Source organism: Chiloscyllium punctatum, chromosome 10, assembly GCF_047496795.1.
Source record: "Chiloscyllium punctatum isolate Juve2018m chromosome 10, sChiPun1.3, whole genome shotgun sequence".
NCBI classification, from domain to species: domain Eukaryota; kingdom Metazoa; phylum Chordata; class Chondrichthyes; order Orectolobiformes; family Hemiscylliidae; genus Chiloscyllium; species Chiloscyllium punctatum.
Window position 1 is genome coordinate 76,578,955 of NC_092748.1, and position 14,354 is coordinate 76,593,308.

The 14,354-nt window shown below is 39.3% G+C and overlaps 1 protein-coding gene across 1 annotated transcript in view; it reads right to left on the reverse strand.

Annotated features, from left to right (window-relative positions):
* LOC140482319 (extended synaptotagmin-3-like) overlaps window positions 1-14,354 on the reverse strand; it is a 142,103-nt gene that overhangs the window by 18,851 nt on the left and 108,898 nt on the right. The window contains exons 9-14 of the mRNA XM_072579600.1: window positions 8,136-8,312; window positions 7,872-7,954; window positions 7,183-7,231; window positions 4,020-4,109; window positions 3,510-3,575; window positions 691-759 (exon numbers count right to left, since the gene is read on the reverse strand). Coding sequence (XP_072435701.1) covers window positions 691-759; window positions 3,510-3,575; window positions 4,020-4,109; window positions 7,183-7,231; window positions 7,872-7,954; window positions 8,136-8,312 — 534 coding nt within the window. The remainder of the gene's footprint in view (window positions 1-690; window positions 760-3,509; window positions 3,576-4,019; window positions 4,110-7,182; window positions 7,232-7,871; window positions 7,955-8,135; window positions 8,313-14,354) is intronic.

A 14,354-nucleotide genomic window follows, 5' to 3' on the forward strand; every position in this document is an offset into this window, starting at 1 on the left:
CTTGAGTCTGATACTTGAACATCAGCTCACAACATTCCTTAGTTGTTTACACAGACTCCTTGCTGAAACTAATAATCATAATTACAAAGGTTAACCCTGGTCTCTCAAGATCTGTCTACCAATTGGTGTGTGTCATGTTCCAAAAGCAGAGACATAATACACTAACACATAATGAAAACATTGTGGCAATTTCTTCAGAGAATGTTTTTATTTAAAGCTAAGGATACAAGGCAAACTGGGGTAAAATATAAAGCAGGTTGGAAACAAGTACCTGATGTTTAACATTTCTAAGGAAATATCATTAGTTGTTCAATAAAGATAAAAGATAGAGCTAGGATTTGGTTGCAGCCAGGGAAGGGGAGGAGGTGCAGTGGTGATACATTGGGAATATTGGTTCTGATGTTTAGTTGCAGTTCGTTGGAATTCTATACTTGGCCAGCATGGAGCGATACCCAGCAGTTTAACATTACTCTACATGGGCAAAAGTGGGGTTTGACAGAACAGGACCATGTAGGCACAACTCACTATGTATTCCAGGGTACTCCAGATGTGAAAAAGGGAAATGCCAGTGATCTTACAGCCTTGAGGGTCTGGCAGCATTGAATATGAATTTCTAACAGATCCCTTAAATTTAACTAATTGTTTTGAATTTAAACAAGATTATGCATTTGATTGAATGCAATAAATTACCTTGATGTAGTTTAATTTGTTCTTTTTCTTCACACTGGACTCATTATTGGTGTACTCAAATTGATTTCTCTTGGAGAAAACAATAAATTACTTTCATTATCCACAAATAAAAGTTTGTAAAAACATATCTCATGAACAGATTTAGATTATTCGGTCCCTCAATCCTGCTCTATAATTCAAAATGATGATTTTCCATCTATCCCTTTACCCTTTCAACTATGTGCTTATGTTGTCTCCCTGTATAAGAAAGGTAGTAGGGATATTCCAGGTAATTACAGACCAGTGGGCCTGACATCAGTGGTAGGAAACTTGCTGGAGAAGGTACTGAGGGATAGAATCTATTTATATTTGGAAGAGAATTGGCTTATCAGTGATAGGCGACAAGGGAGATGGTGCCTTACCAGCTTAATAGAGTTCTTTGAGGAAGTGACCAAGTTGATTGATGAAGGAAGGCCTGTAGGTGTCATACACATGGACTTTAGCAAGGCATTTAATAAGGTCCCACATAATAAGCGAATGGAGAAAGTGAAGTCACGGTGTGCAGAGTGTTGTAGCTAGGTGGATCAAGAACTGATTGAGCAATAGGAAACAGAGAGTAGTAGTTAAAGGAAGTTTCTGGAATGGACAAAGGTGAACAGTGGCGTTCCACAGGAATCACTGCTGGGGCCACTGTTGTTTGTGATATACATAAATAATCTGGAAGAGAGCATTGGTGATCTGATCAGTAAGACTGTCAAAGAATATAGGAGAATATAGATAGACTGGAACGTTGGGTGGAGAAGTGGCAGATGGAGTTCAATCTGGGCAAATGTGAGGTGATACATATTGAAAGGTTTAATTCGAGAGTGAACTATACTGCGAACAGAAGAGTCTTGGAAAATGTTGAGCAGAGAGATCTCGGAGTTCTGATTCATTGTATCCTGAAGATGGCTGCACAGGTGGATAGTGTGGTCAAGAAGCCATATGGTAGGCATGCCTTCATTGTTCAGGGTATGGAGTATAAGAACTGACAGGTCAATAAAATTGGGAGGGGGTGCAGAGAAGGTTAACGAGTTGTTGCGTGGTATGGAAGGTGTTAGCTATGAAGAGAGTTTGAGTAGGTTGGGATTGTTTTAATTAGAAAAAAGGAGATTGAAGGGGAACCTGATTGAGGTCTACAAAATCATGAAGGATATAGATAGGGTGAATGGAGGTAGCTTTTTCCCAGGGTAAAGGATTCAATAATGAGAGGTCATGTGTTCAAGGTGACAGGAGAAAAGTTTAAGGGGGACACATATGGAAAGTGCTTTACACAGAGTGTGGTAGGTGGCTGGAATGCATTGCCAGCAGAGGTAATAGAGGCAGGCACGGTAGATTCATTTAAGGTGCATCTGGACAGATGCATGAGCAGGTGGGGAGCAGAGAGATACAGATCCTTAGGAATTGGGTGATAGGTTTAGACAGTGGATTTGGATTGGCCCAAAGGGCCTGTTCCTGGGCTGTAAATTTTCTTTATTCTTCATTCTTTGTGAAGGATCTACCTACTATGACTTAAAACATATTCAGAAGCTTTGCTTTCCACTGCCTTTTGAGGAAGGAAGTTCCAAAGACTCATGATCCTTAGAGGGAAACAAAAATGCCACATCTGTCTTAAATGAATGACCCCTCATTTTTAATTAATTAGTGACCTCTAGTTCTAGGTTCTCCCACAAAAGGAAATACCCTTTCCACAGCCACTCTGTCAAAATCCCTCAGGATCTTAAAAGTTCAATCGAGTTATCCCTTATCTGAAGTTCCAGCACTTACAAACTTAATCTGTCCTACCTTTCTTCAATAGAAAACTCAACCATGCTAGGTTTCAGTTTAGCAAACCCTTTCTGAACTTCTTCCAATGTATTTACATTCTTTCTTAAAAGGAGACCAATCCTGCACTTAGATGTGGTTGCACTCATGCCTTGTATAATTGGATAATAACCCCTCATGATAAATATAATGTTCCATTAAGTTTTCTTAATTACTTGCTGTATCTGCCCACTAACTTTTTACGATATATGCATGAGGACACCAGATCTCTTTGCATCTCAGAGCTCTGCAATCATGCAACACATAAATAATCTGTTTTTTCATTAGTTTTATGCCAGAATGGCCAATATCATTTTTCCCTCAACACTCAATTGCCAGATCTCTGCACACAACCTAGCTATATTACTTTTAGCTTCATCATTTTCTCTTCACAGCTTACTTTCCTCCTTGTCTTTCTAAATTTAACAACATTACCTTTGGTCCCTTTATCCAAGTAATTTATATAAACTATACAAAGTTGAGGCCCCAGCACAATACTTGTTACATTGTGCCAAAATGAAAACTGACCATTTATGCCTATGTTTCCCTTTAACTAGCTGATCTTCTGTCGTACCAATGTCCCACCTTCATCATGAGTTTTCATTTTGCACAATGACCTTTGATACAGCATCTTATCAAATGCCTTCTGGAAATTCAAGAACAGTAAATCTACTGGTTCTTTTATCTACAGTACATTACTTCCTCGTAGAACTCCAATAAATTTACTGAACATGATTTCACAAAACATCTACCCAACTACCTTGCAGTATTTTTAAGTGCTTTGTTACAACAAATTTTAATAATGACTTCTAACATTTTCTGACTGATGTTTAGCTAAATAACCTATAGTTTCTGCAATAATCTGCTTCCCGTTTTGACTAAAATGTTACATTCGCCATGCCTAGAAAAATTATTTTGTTGTTAAATTAATAATTTTAAAGGCTAAAATAAATTACCTCAAATTAAGTCAAAATTAAGTTTAAAAAATGTTTACTTACAGGTAGATGGCATGCACTATCCAGATAAACAACCAGAATTGCATTTGATTGGCCTGGAAGAGTCTTCTGTAAATTAGAGGAACAAGATGAAATTTCCTTTTCTTTCTCATATGACTTTTTAAATTGCTGGATTCTTTTATCATGCAAGCTTGACATCATGAATGTATATTGACATTGCTCAATTTAGATCAAACCTATCACATTTTCCTATTTAATTATGATTTTAACATGACATTTTTCTCCTTTTTAAATGCAAATTGCTAATCGCAGAAGATTTTCTCTGTGCCATATTTTTAATTTATTTTGGCATGCCATCCTGAGAAGTGGATTTCTAAATTTATAACATTAGGATGTTATCAAAGAAGTACAATAGGAAAAGGTTTGTGAGAAGTAAGTGTGGTAATTAAAAGGAACAATGCACTGTGTGCAATTTATTTTTATAATGACATCTATGATTTTGTACATAAATTTCCTTTGTCTCAATTCACATCCATGCTGTTCCAAACATACCTTAGGTTCTCTTTCTAGATCAGTGACCAAGGACAGCCATTCAAGCTTTAATTGAACTTTCCCATGTTCCACATCATTCAGAGGAAACCACTGTGCAACAGGCAGAACATGTAAGTGAGTTAATGCAATGGCAACAGAATAAAATATTATGAAATCGAAGGATGGCATACAAAGAATCTGCATTAAATTTGGACCAATTGTCATCAATATGATCAATAATTTTTACTGATATGTTAGATCAAGGATTAATTATTTATAAATGTTTCTCATGTCTTTTGGAGAGGTATCCAAGGAATTGACTCATTTACTTCCTTGCAAGAATAACTAACTTGTCATTGTAAAATATTATTACAAAGAGAAGTGATTTAAGAAGGACATTGTCCTTGTCTTTCTATAACATTGCGACGGTCAAGAAGGCACAACAATGCCTCTTCTTCCTCAGGCGGCTCAGGAAATTTGGATCCTCACCAACTTATACAGTTGCACAATTGAAAGCATATTGACTGGTTGCATAACGGTGTGGTATACCAACTGCTCTGTCCAGGAGTGTAGGAAACTACAGAGGGTGGTGTGCACAACCTAGGCCTTTCATGGGAACCAATCTTCAATCCAGGGATTTCACTTACATGACTTATTGCTATGGAAAGGCTGCCAACACCAAAGACTCTTCACATCCCATAATGATCTCTTACAACTTCTTCCATCAGGTAGAAGATACAGAAGCCTGAACATATGCACCAGTAGGTTCATGGACAGCTTCTTCCCAGCCCTTAATAGGTTATTGAATGGACTCTCTAGCCTCAAATAATGTTGATCTTGGTAATGTTGATCTCTCTAGAATGCCCTGTGCAATGTTACCTGTATGCCTCTGTCTAAATCTTTTGTTCTGTACATCCTTGCTTAATATGACCTGCCTGTACTGCTTGTAAATGAAGCTTTTCATTGTACTTTGGTACAAATAACAATAAATAAATCAAAAAAATCAATAAAAGCCGTTATTCAAAAATACTACTCTGCTGTTTTTAAATTTGTAACTTGCCTAGGTTTAGACTTTAGATATTGTAGGGAAGAGATTTTTATAAATCAGATGGACAGTTCAAGAGAAAACATTATAAAGTCAACACTGACGATTCTTGAATTTGGCTAAATAGGAATGTTAATATTAACTACTGTGCCAGGCTGCTCTGCAAATTTCTCTTCATTTTTCTGAAATGATCGCTGATAACCAATGCCAAAGCTAAAGGCAAATTACACTGACCAGTGTCACAGGATAATGCCAACTATTCAATTTATGTGTACACTTCAAAACAGAAGCAGGAATAGGTCATTTGCCATCCCACCCCTTCCAGCACTGCCCCACCATTGGTGAAGATCCTGGCTTCAATTCCATTTCTCCCCCCTCTGTAACTCTAAACTCCCTTGAAATTGACAATCTGTCTACAACCTTTAATATTTTGGTTTCTTCCCATGGAAGTGAACTCCAAAGACTTCTAACCTTCAAAAGAAACTCCTAAATGGCAGACTTATCATGCATAAACTATGTCTCTGAGTAATAGGTTCACTCAAGAGAAAACATTGAATTGAATGCAAGAGTTGGGAGGTTATGCTTCAGTTAGATAGGGTGCAAGTGAGACAACATTTGGAGCACAGTACTGCTCTCCTTATTTAAAAGGAGGACACAAATGCAGTCCAGTGGTTTACTAGACTAATACCTAGAATGAATGGGTTGTTTTATGAGGAAAGGTTGACCAGGATAGTCTTGTATCTGCTGGAGCTTAGAAGAGTAAGAGGTGACTCCACTGAAATATATAAATCCTAAGGACTGTAAAATTATAGTGAATTTGAGAAGATATTTTTTCTAGGGGAGGAATCTAGGTCAAGGGGACATGGTTTAAAAATATGAATTATCCATTTACAACAGAGGAATTTTTCTCACAGCGGGTTATAAGTCTTTGGAACTTGCTTTCTCAAAAAGTGGAGGAAGCAAAGACTTTGGATATTTTTGAGACAGAGATAGATAGATACTTGATGAGCAATAAATTGAAAAGTTAATTCAGTGTAGATGGGTATGTGGGATAAACAGATCAATTATGATTTTATTGAATGGTGGAGCAGGCTCAAGAGGTTGAGTGGCCTGTTCCTGATTTGTACATTCATATACTCTTTAGAATATTGTTTGCTTTATAAGAATATCTGGCATTCATGTAAACTCCAAATGTAGGACTAAACCCTTCTCCTTGCCAACTCCTTAAGTAAGGAGATCAAAACTGTGTACACTATTCTAGGTGCCTCATCATTGCCCATTACAGTTAGAGCAAGACTTCTCTAGTTTTATTCTGTCCTTGTTGCTGTTAAGACCAGCATTCCGTTTGCCTTCCTAGTTACTCATTACCTATACCTGCATGCTAATATCTTGTGAATCATGTACAAGAACACTTAGATCCCTCTTTATTTTCTTCATTTAAATATTCTTTTTAAATTCTTTCAGTCAAAGTAGACAACTGACATCTTTCACATTATCGTTCATCTGTTAAGATTTTACCCACTCACCAAAACCAGATGCAGCATTTAGTACCTTATGGATGCCAGAAACACTTCTGTATAAAAATTATCAAGGATAATATACAGCACTGCACAGCACCTTGGACTATACAAAAAAAGTCAAGTAAACCTTTCAAAAAAAAAGGTATACTTAAAACATTCACAATCCTTTTCAGATATAAAACTTGAAAATAAAACAGAAAATATTGAAGAAACTCAACATGTCTGGCAGCACTATAGGAGAAAGCACTTAATGTCAGTTCCAACATTTGTTTTTGTTTCGGACCTCCAGCATCTGCAGTTCTTTGTTTTATTATAGTAAAATTAAAAAGTTTCTTCAACTTTCTTTGAAGTCATACGTTGAATAGAATTCTGATCTCATATCAGAATATTTCCAAGACAAATGTAAAAACAACATCACAATTTCACTCTGTTCACAACCATGGACTGTTCTACTTATCTACTCAAAGATGCAACCTACAATGGGCATTTATTGAGTGGTTTTCAAATCAAAGCACCAGCATTTGATGGAAGATTTAGCTTCTGCTATGGATTAAATAGCTATTGTAATCGTATTCTATCTAATCTCTGCCATTAAGAGGATAGCTCTTGGTGTACTTACTTCTTCCACAACTCTGTCTTTCATCACCTCACCAAGATCTATAACGAGGCTGTACATCAGAACATAAAATAAAATTACAGCAAGTCAAACTTTGAGACGTTTCAATTTACATTGACTACATATGCCAGTTTTGAATTGGTAAACCAGCAATAACCCATGATGATCAGTGAAAGCATTAAGTTAGTTAATTGTACTATGTAATCAGTAATTACATTGCCTGATGTAGTCATAAGTTATAAAGACACAGAAAAGTTCCAGGTTGAGGGAGTCCTACTTTGTACTGAGTAAATATCTGCTAAGCAAACAAACATGGACTCTACCATGTGCCTTCCTGATCACTACGTTTTGACCCCATGTGCTGCACATGTGTAGTTTTTGGGAATGGATGTCAGGTAAAAGTAGGATGTGGCAATACCCTATTTGACAATCATTTTCAGGTTTTGTTGGAGACAGGGAAAAAAATTGACTCTTGCATAATCTTGCAGAATTGTTCAGGACTCTCACTGAGGAGTCTCGCTGATGACGGTGTTGTGGAGCTATTCATAGGACATTTAAGAAAACTTCCATCTTCACATACCACCAGCCAACCTCTCACTTAAGGGCACCAGCAGGCTGGCAGTGCCTTGGAAATCATTTACTGTCAGTATCTTCAGGAAATTTTGAAATATTGTAAAAAGGTTACAACTGACCTGCCAAGGAAGTCATCCTTGTCTGGGTCTTCATCAAAAAGTTCCAACTCCAAATCCTGACCAGGGGCCTCATGAACTACTGCCTAAAATGAAAGCAACAGAAACTTTATAAGCCATTTACTCTTTCTTAAGAGCAACTAAAATTTTCTTATTTCAGTGTCAACGTAGAAATTACTGATTAAAAATGCCAAACTTTTGGAGTTGGGACATGGGGGAAGAAGGTGGATGCAGAGGGGAAAGGTTCTAAAGTTTAAAAGATCTTACCTCATAGATTTCATACCATTCAGGATTTAAATTTACTTTAATTGTTTTACTGCGAAATGTCTGTGTGCCGACTCGAATAAGAGCATATGGATCAGACTTCCCTTGTACCATGCCCATAAGGTATGTGTCTTTGCTTATCAAATCAGCAGCTTTGTTTAGATAAATTCTCACCACACCCTGCAAAATAAGCAATTGCCATCATCACTATAGAAAGTATTATCTGGATGCAAATTTATTTTTGCTACTGCAAATAATTGCTCCATAGGTTCAACTTTGAACTTATGACTACATATGCTCAACTTTGATTTTGCCCTGACCCTGATATTGCCAGAAATTGAGAGCATTGGCCTTCAGCTTGTACCTAAACACCATAGGTTAGAACTTATGCAGCCCAGCAAATATGTTTGGGTGTGGGTGGGGTTCTCAGATCCAGTGTATGGCCTTCCTGTCACCACATTTTGATCTCTCTGAACTTTTACATGGAGGGAAGAGATAGGCAGATCACCAACCTTGGATTGACCATTACCCTTCACAGGTCAATTAAAAGCCATCTGGAGGATGCCCACATTATTTGGGTAGTCAAGCACATTTAGCAGTCTGGGTTCAGGTTGGGCAAGACAGGGATATCAACAAAATGGTTGGAGTCACTGGACACTGCAACGGCTATGGGGCCCTGACAATGTTCTAGCAATTATACGGCAGACTTGTGCTCCAGGACTCGCCGGTCCCCTAGTCAAGCTGTTCCAGTATAGTCACAATACAGGCATGTGACCTACAATGTAGAAAATTGCAGTGATATCTTGCACACAAAAAACACAACAAATTTCAATCCAGTCAATTACTTCCCCTTCAGTCTCCTCTCAATCACCAGGAAAGAGATGGAAGGTGTCATCAAGAGTGATATGAAGCAGCACCATGTAAGTGATACCCAGTTTGGGTTCCACTAGGGCCACTCAGCTCTGTCCCTCACTAAGTAATGGTTCAAACATGGACAAAAGAGGTGAGTTCCAGAGGTGAGGCAGGAATGACAGCCCTTGACGTCAAGGCCACATTTTGCTGAGCATAGCATGAAGATGGCTTAGCAAAACCAGAGTCGATGAGAATAGGGGAATCTCTCTGCTGGTTGGAGTAATATCTGATTCAAATGAAGATGGCTGTATTGTTTGGAGATTCATTATCTCATTTAAATGGTGTCTTTGTAAGGGTTGCTCAGGGTAGTGTCGTAAGCCCATCTTCAGCTGTATCAATGACATTCCAATCCTCAACAAAGTCAGAAATGGGGAAGTCCACAGATGATTGCATGATGTTCAACAGCATTTACAAGTCCTCAGATTTTGAAGCAGTCCCTTCCCAAATGCAGTAAGTCATGGACAATAGCCAGACGGACTGATAAGTGGCAAGCGATTGTCATGCCACACAAATGACAGGCAATAGCTACCTACATAAAGGGAGAATCTAACCATCGTCCTTTGATATTCAATGAACCTCCCCTATGAGCATCCTGAGAGTTAGCATTGACCAGAAATTGAACCACATAAATAGAATGGTTACAAGAGCAGGTCAGAGGCCAGCAATCCAGCAGTGACTCCTGAAGCTTGTCCACCAACTATTAAGCATGAGTCAGGGAGTGTGATGAATATTCCTCTCTTGCCTGGATAAATGCAGCTCCAAAAAGTCAGAAAGTTTGATACCATCCAGGATAAAGCAGCCATTTTATTAGTATCACTTCCACAATCATTCAGTTACTCCATCGCTGATATTCAGCACCAGCTGTGTTTAACATCTACATAATACCCTGCAAAATTCCTCCAGGCATGTTTGACATTACTTAAAACCACAACCAGTACAATTTAGAAGGACAGATAATAGGAAAGATATAGGAAGGGAAAAGGTTGAGATCCTGAAGGGAGATTACAGACAGCTAGGCAGAAATTTAAAAAGGAGGTCCTCAAGGGTAGTAATTTCTGGATTACTCCCAGTGCTACGAGTTAGTGAGGGCAGGAATAGGAGGATAGAGCAGATGAATGCAGGCTGAGAAGCTGGAGTATGGGAGAAGGATTCACATTTTTGGACCATTGGAATCTCTTTTGGAGTAGAAGTGACCTGTACAAGAAGGACGGATTGCACCTAAATTGGAAGGGGACTAATATACTGGTAGGGAAATTTGCGAGAACTGCTTGGGAGGATTTAAACTAGTAAGGTGGGGGGATGGGACCCAGGGAGATAGTGAGGAAAGGATCGATCTGAGATGGATACAGCTGAGAACAGAAGTGAGTCAAACAGTCAGGGCAGGCAGGGACAAGGTAGGGCTAATAAATTAAACTGCATTTATTTCAATGCAAGGGGCCTAACAGGGAAGGCAGATGAACTCAGGGCATGGTTAGGAACATGGGACTGGGATATCATAGCAATTATGGAAACATGGCTCAGGGATGGGCAGGACTGGCAGCTTAATGTTCCAGGATACAAATGCTACAGGAAGGATAGAAAGGGAGACAAGAGAGGAGGGGGAGTGGCCTTTTTGATAAAGGATAGCATTACAGCTGTGCTGAGGGAGGATATTCTCGGAAATACACCCAGGGAAGTTATTTGGGTGGAACTGAAAAATATGAAAGGGATGATCATCTTATTGGGATTTATTATAGACCCCCCAATAGTCAGAAGGAAATTGAGAAACAAATTTGTATGGAGATCTCAGCTATCTGTAAGAATAATAGGGTGGTTATGGTAGGGGATTTGACTTTCCAAATATAGACTGGGACTGCCATAGTGTTAAAGGTTTAGATGGAGAGGAATTTCTTAAGTGTGTACAAGAGAACTTTCTGATTCAGTATGTGGATGTACCTACTAGAGAAGGTGTAAAACTTGACCTACTCTTGGGAAATAAGGCAGGGCAGGTGACTGAGGTGTCAGTGGGGGAGCACTTTGGGGCCAGTGACCCTAACTCTATTCGTTTTAAAATAGTGATGAAAAAGGACAGACCAGATCTAAAAGTTGAAGTTCTAAATTGGAGAAAGGCCAATTTTGACAGTATTAAGCAAGAACTTTCAAAAGCTGATTGGAGGCAGATGTTCACAGGTAAAGGGACAGCTGGAAAATGGGAAGCCTTCAGAAATGCGATAACAAGAATTCAGAGAAAGTATATTCCTGTCAGGGTGAAAGGGAAGGCTGGTAGGTATAGGGAATGCTGGATGACTAAAGAAATTGAGGGTTTGGTTAAGAAAAAGAAGGAAACATATGTCAAGCATAGACAGGATAGATTGAGTGAAGAGTATAAAGGAAGTAAGCGTATACTTAAGAGGGAAATCAGGAGGGCAAAACAGGGACATGGAGATAGTGTTGGCAAATAGAATTAAGGAGAATCCAAAGGGGTTTTACAAATATATTAAGGACAAAAGGGTAACTAGGGAGAGAATAGGGCCCCTCAAAGATCAGCAAGGCGGCCATTGTGTGGAGCCGCAGAAAATGGGGGAGATACTAAATAAATATTTTGCATCAGTATTTATTGTGGAAAAGGATAAGGAAGATATAAACTGTAGGGAAATAGATGGTGACATCTTGCAAAATGTCCAAATTACAGAGGAGGAAGTGCTAGATGTCTTGAAACAGTTAAAGGTGGATAAATCCCCAGGACCTGATCAGGTGTACCCGAGAACTCTGTGGGAAGCTAGAGAAGAAGTGATTGCTGGGCCTGTTGCGGAGATATTTGTATCATCAATAGTCACAGGTGAGATGCTGGAAGACTGGAGGTTGGCAAACATGGTGCCACTGTTTAAGGAGGGCGGTAAAGACAAGCCAGGGAACTATAGACTGGTGAGCCTGACCTCTGTGGTGGGCAAGTTGTTGGAGGGAATCCTGAGGGACAGAATGTATGTGTATTTGGAAAGATAAGGACTGATTCGGGATAGTCAACACAGCTTTGTGCGTGGGAAATCATGTTTCGCAAACTTGATTGAGTTTTTTGAAGAAGTAACAAAGAAGATTGATGAGGGCAGAGCAGTAGATGTGATCTATATGGACTTCAGTAAGGTGTTCGACAAGGTTCCCCATGGGAGACTGATTAGCAAGGTTAGATCTCATGGAATACAGGGAGAACTAGCCATTTGGATACAGAGCTGGCTCAAAGGTAGAAGACAGAGGGTGGTGGTGGAGGATTGTTTTTCAGACTGGAGGCCTGTGACCAGTGGAGTGCCACAAGGATCGGTGCTGGGTCCTCTACTTTTTGTCATTTACATAAATGATTTGGATGTGAGCATGAGGGGTACAGTTAGTAAGTTTGCAAATAACACTAAAATTGGAGGTGTAGTGGACAGCAAAGAGGGTTACTTCAGAATACAACAGGATCTGGACCAGATGGGTCAATGGGCTGAGAAGTGGCAGATGGAGTTTAATTCAGATAAATGTGAGGTGCTGCATTTTAGGAAAGTAAATCTTAGCAGGACTTATACACTTAATGGTAAGGTCCTAGGGTGTGTTGCTGAACAAAGAGACCTTGGAGTGCAGGTTCATAGCTCCTTGAAAAGTGGAGTCGCAGGTAGATAGGATAGTGAAGAAGGCATTTGGTATGCTTTCCTTTATTGGTCAAAGTATGGAGTATAGGAGTTAGGAGGTCATGTTGCGGCTGTACAGGACATTGGTCAGGCCACTGTTGGAATATTGCATGCAATTCTGATCTCATTCCTATCGGAAAAGATGTTGCGAAACTTGAAAGGGTTCAAAAAAGATTTACAAGGATGTTGCCAGGGTTGGAGGATCTGAGCTACAGGGAGAGGCTGAACAGGCTGGGGCTGTTTTCCCTGGAGTGTCGGAGGCTGAGGGCTGACCTTATAGAGGTTTACAAAATTATGAGGGGCATGGATAAGATAAATAGAGAAAGTCTTTTCCCTGGGATCGGGAAGTCTGGAACTAGAGGGCATAGGGTTAAGGTGAAAGAGGAAAGATATAAAAGAGACCTAAGGGGCAACTTTTTCACACAGAGGGTGGTACATGTATGGAATGAGCTGCCAGAGAATGTGGTGGATGCTGGTACAATTGCAACATTTAAGAGTCATTTGGATGGGTACATGAGTCGGAAGGGTTTGGAGGGATATGGGCCGGGTGCTGGCAAGTGGGACTAGATTGGGTTGGGACATCTGGTCGGCATGGACAAGTTGGACCAAAGGGTCTGTTTCCATGCTGTACATCTCTATGACTCTGTAACATCATCACCTACAAGTTCCCATCCAAATCACACATCACCTTGACTTTGAAATATAACACCATTTCTTCAGTCCTACTGTGTCGGAATCCTGGAAATACTGCTTTCACAGCATTGTGAGCCTACCTACTCTCAGCACTTTGAGCTTTTGTGAAGGTTCTGAGCAACAAGAAGGTTTAGTGGGTGGAGCGTCTTGCAGTGAAAAGTACTTTACTTGGGAGGAAAAAAAAATGAAGTTCTCTATTATTGAGTGGTGCATTCTTTTGAAGGGAGGGAAAGCTCATATGAAGGAGTTGATTGGCAGGATGAACCTGTGATCCTCATGGTCTTGATACACCTTTTAAAAAGTAAAGTGAAGTTTTGTGTGAAAATGTAGAGAGAACACCAAATTTGAAGAAATGACGTGTAGCAGAAGGAACACAGATTTTGGAATATAGGAACATATCAATGAATACGTTAGTACAAGAAGTGTGTCCTGAATGTTCCATGCTAAGGGCAGAAGGCATGGATGACAATGCTTCCAAGATCACACCCAAAAAAGACCACATTCATCAGATAGGGAAATGTGTGAAGATGACACACCAATGTGAAATCCTAAGAGAGGGTTAAAGATGGAGCTGGGAAACTGATGCATATGTGTAGAAGTTAGTTGTTCATGGTGAAGTAGCTAATGGGCTGGATGTTGTGGTGAAGCTGCACTGAACAGATCCCAGACAAGCTCAGCTACCTGACTAATAGCATGACATGAAATGAATAATGTGGATCTGAGATCAAGAAACACCTTTTAAAACAACTAAGAAACTGACTTCATTGAGAAACTGATTTTAAAAGCGCAATAGTTTGAAGGAACTATGCAAAAAAAAAAACAGGAATTTTGAGCTTAAATGTTTTTAGTTATTGGTTACAGTAAGAAAAACCTAAAAAGATAAGTTGTTGTTTTCAGCAATTAACTTGATTTTCAAAATTTCTTTTTAAACCTCATTAATCTGAAAGGTATTGTAGCAGATTTTCTTGATGTGCAT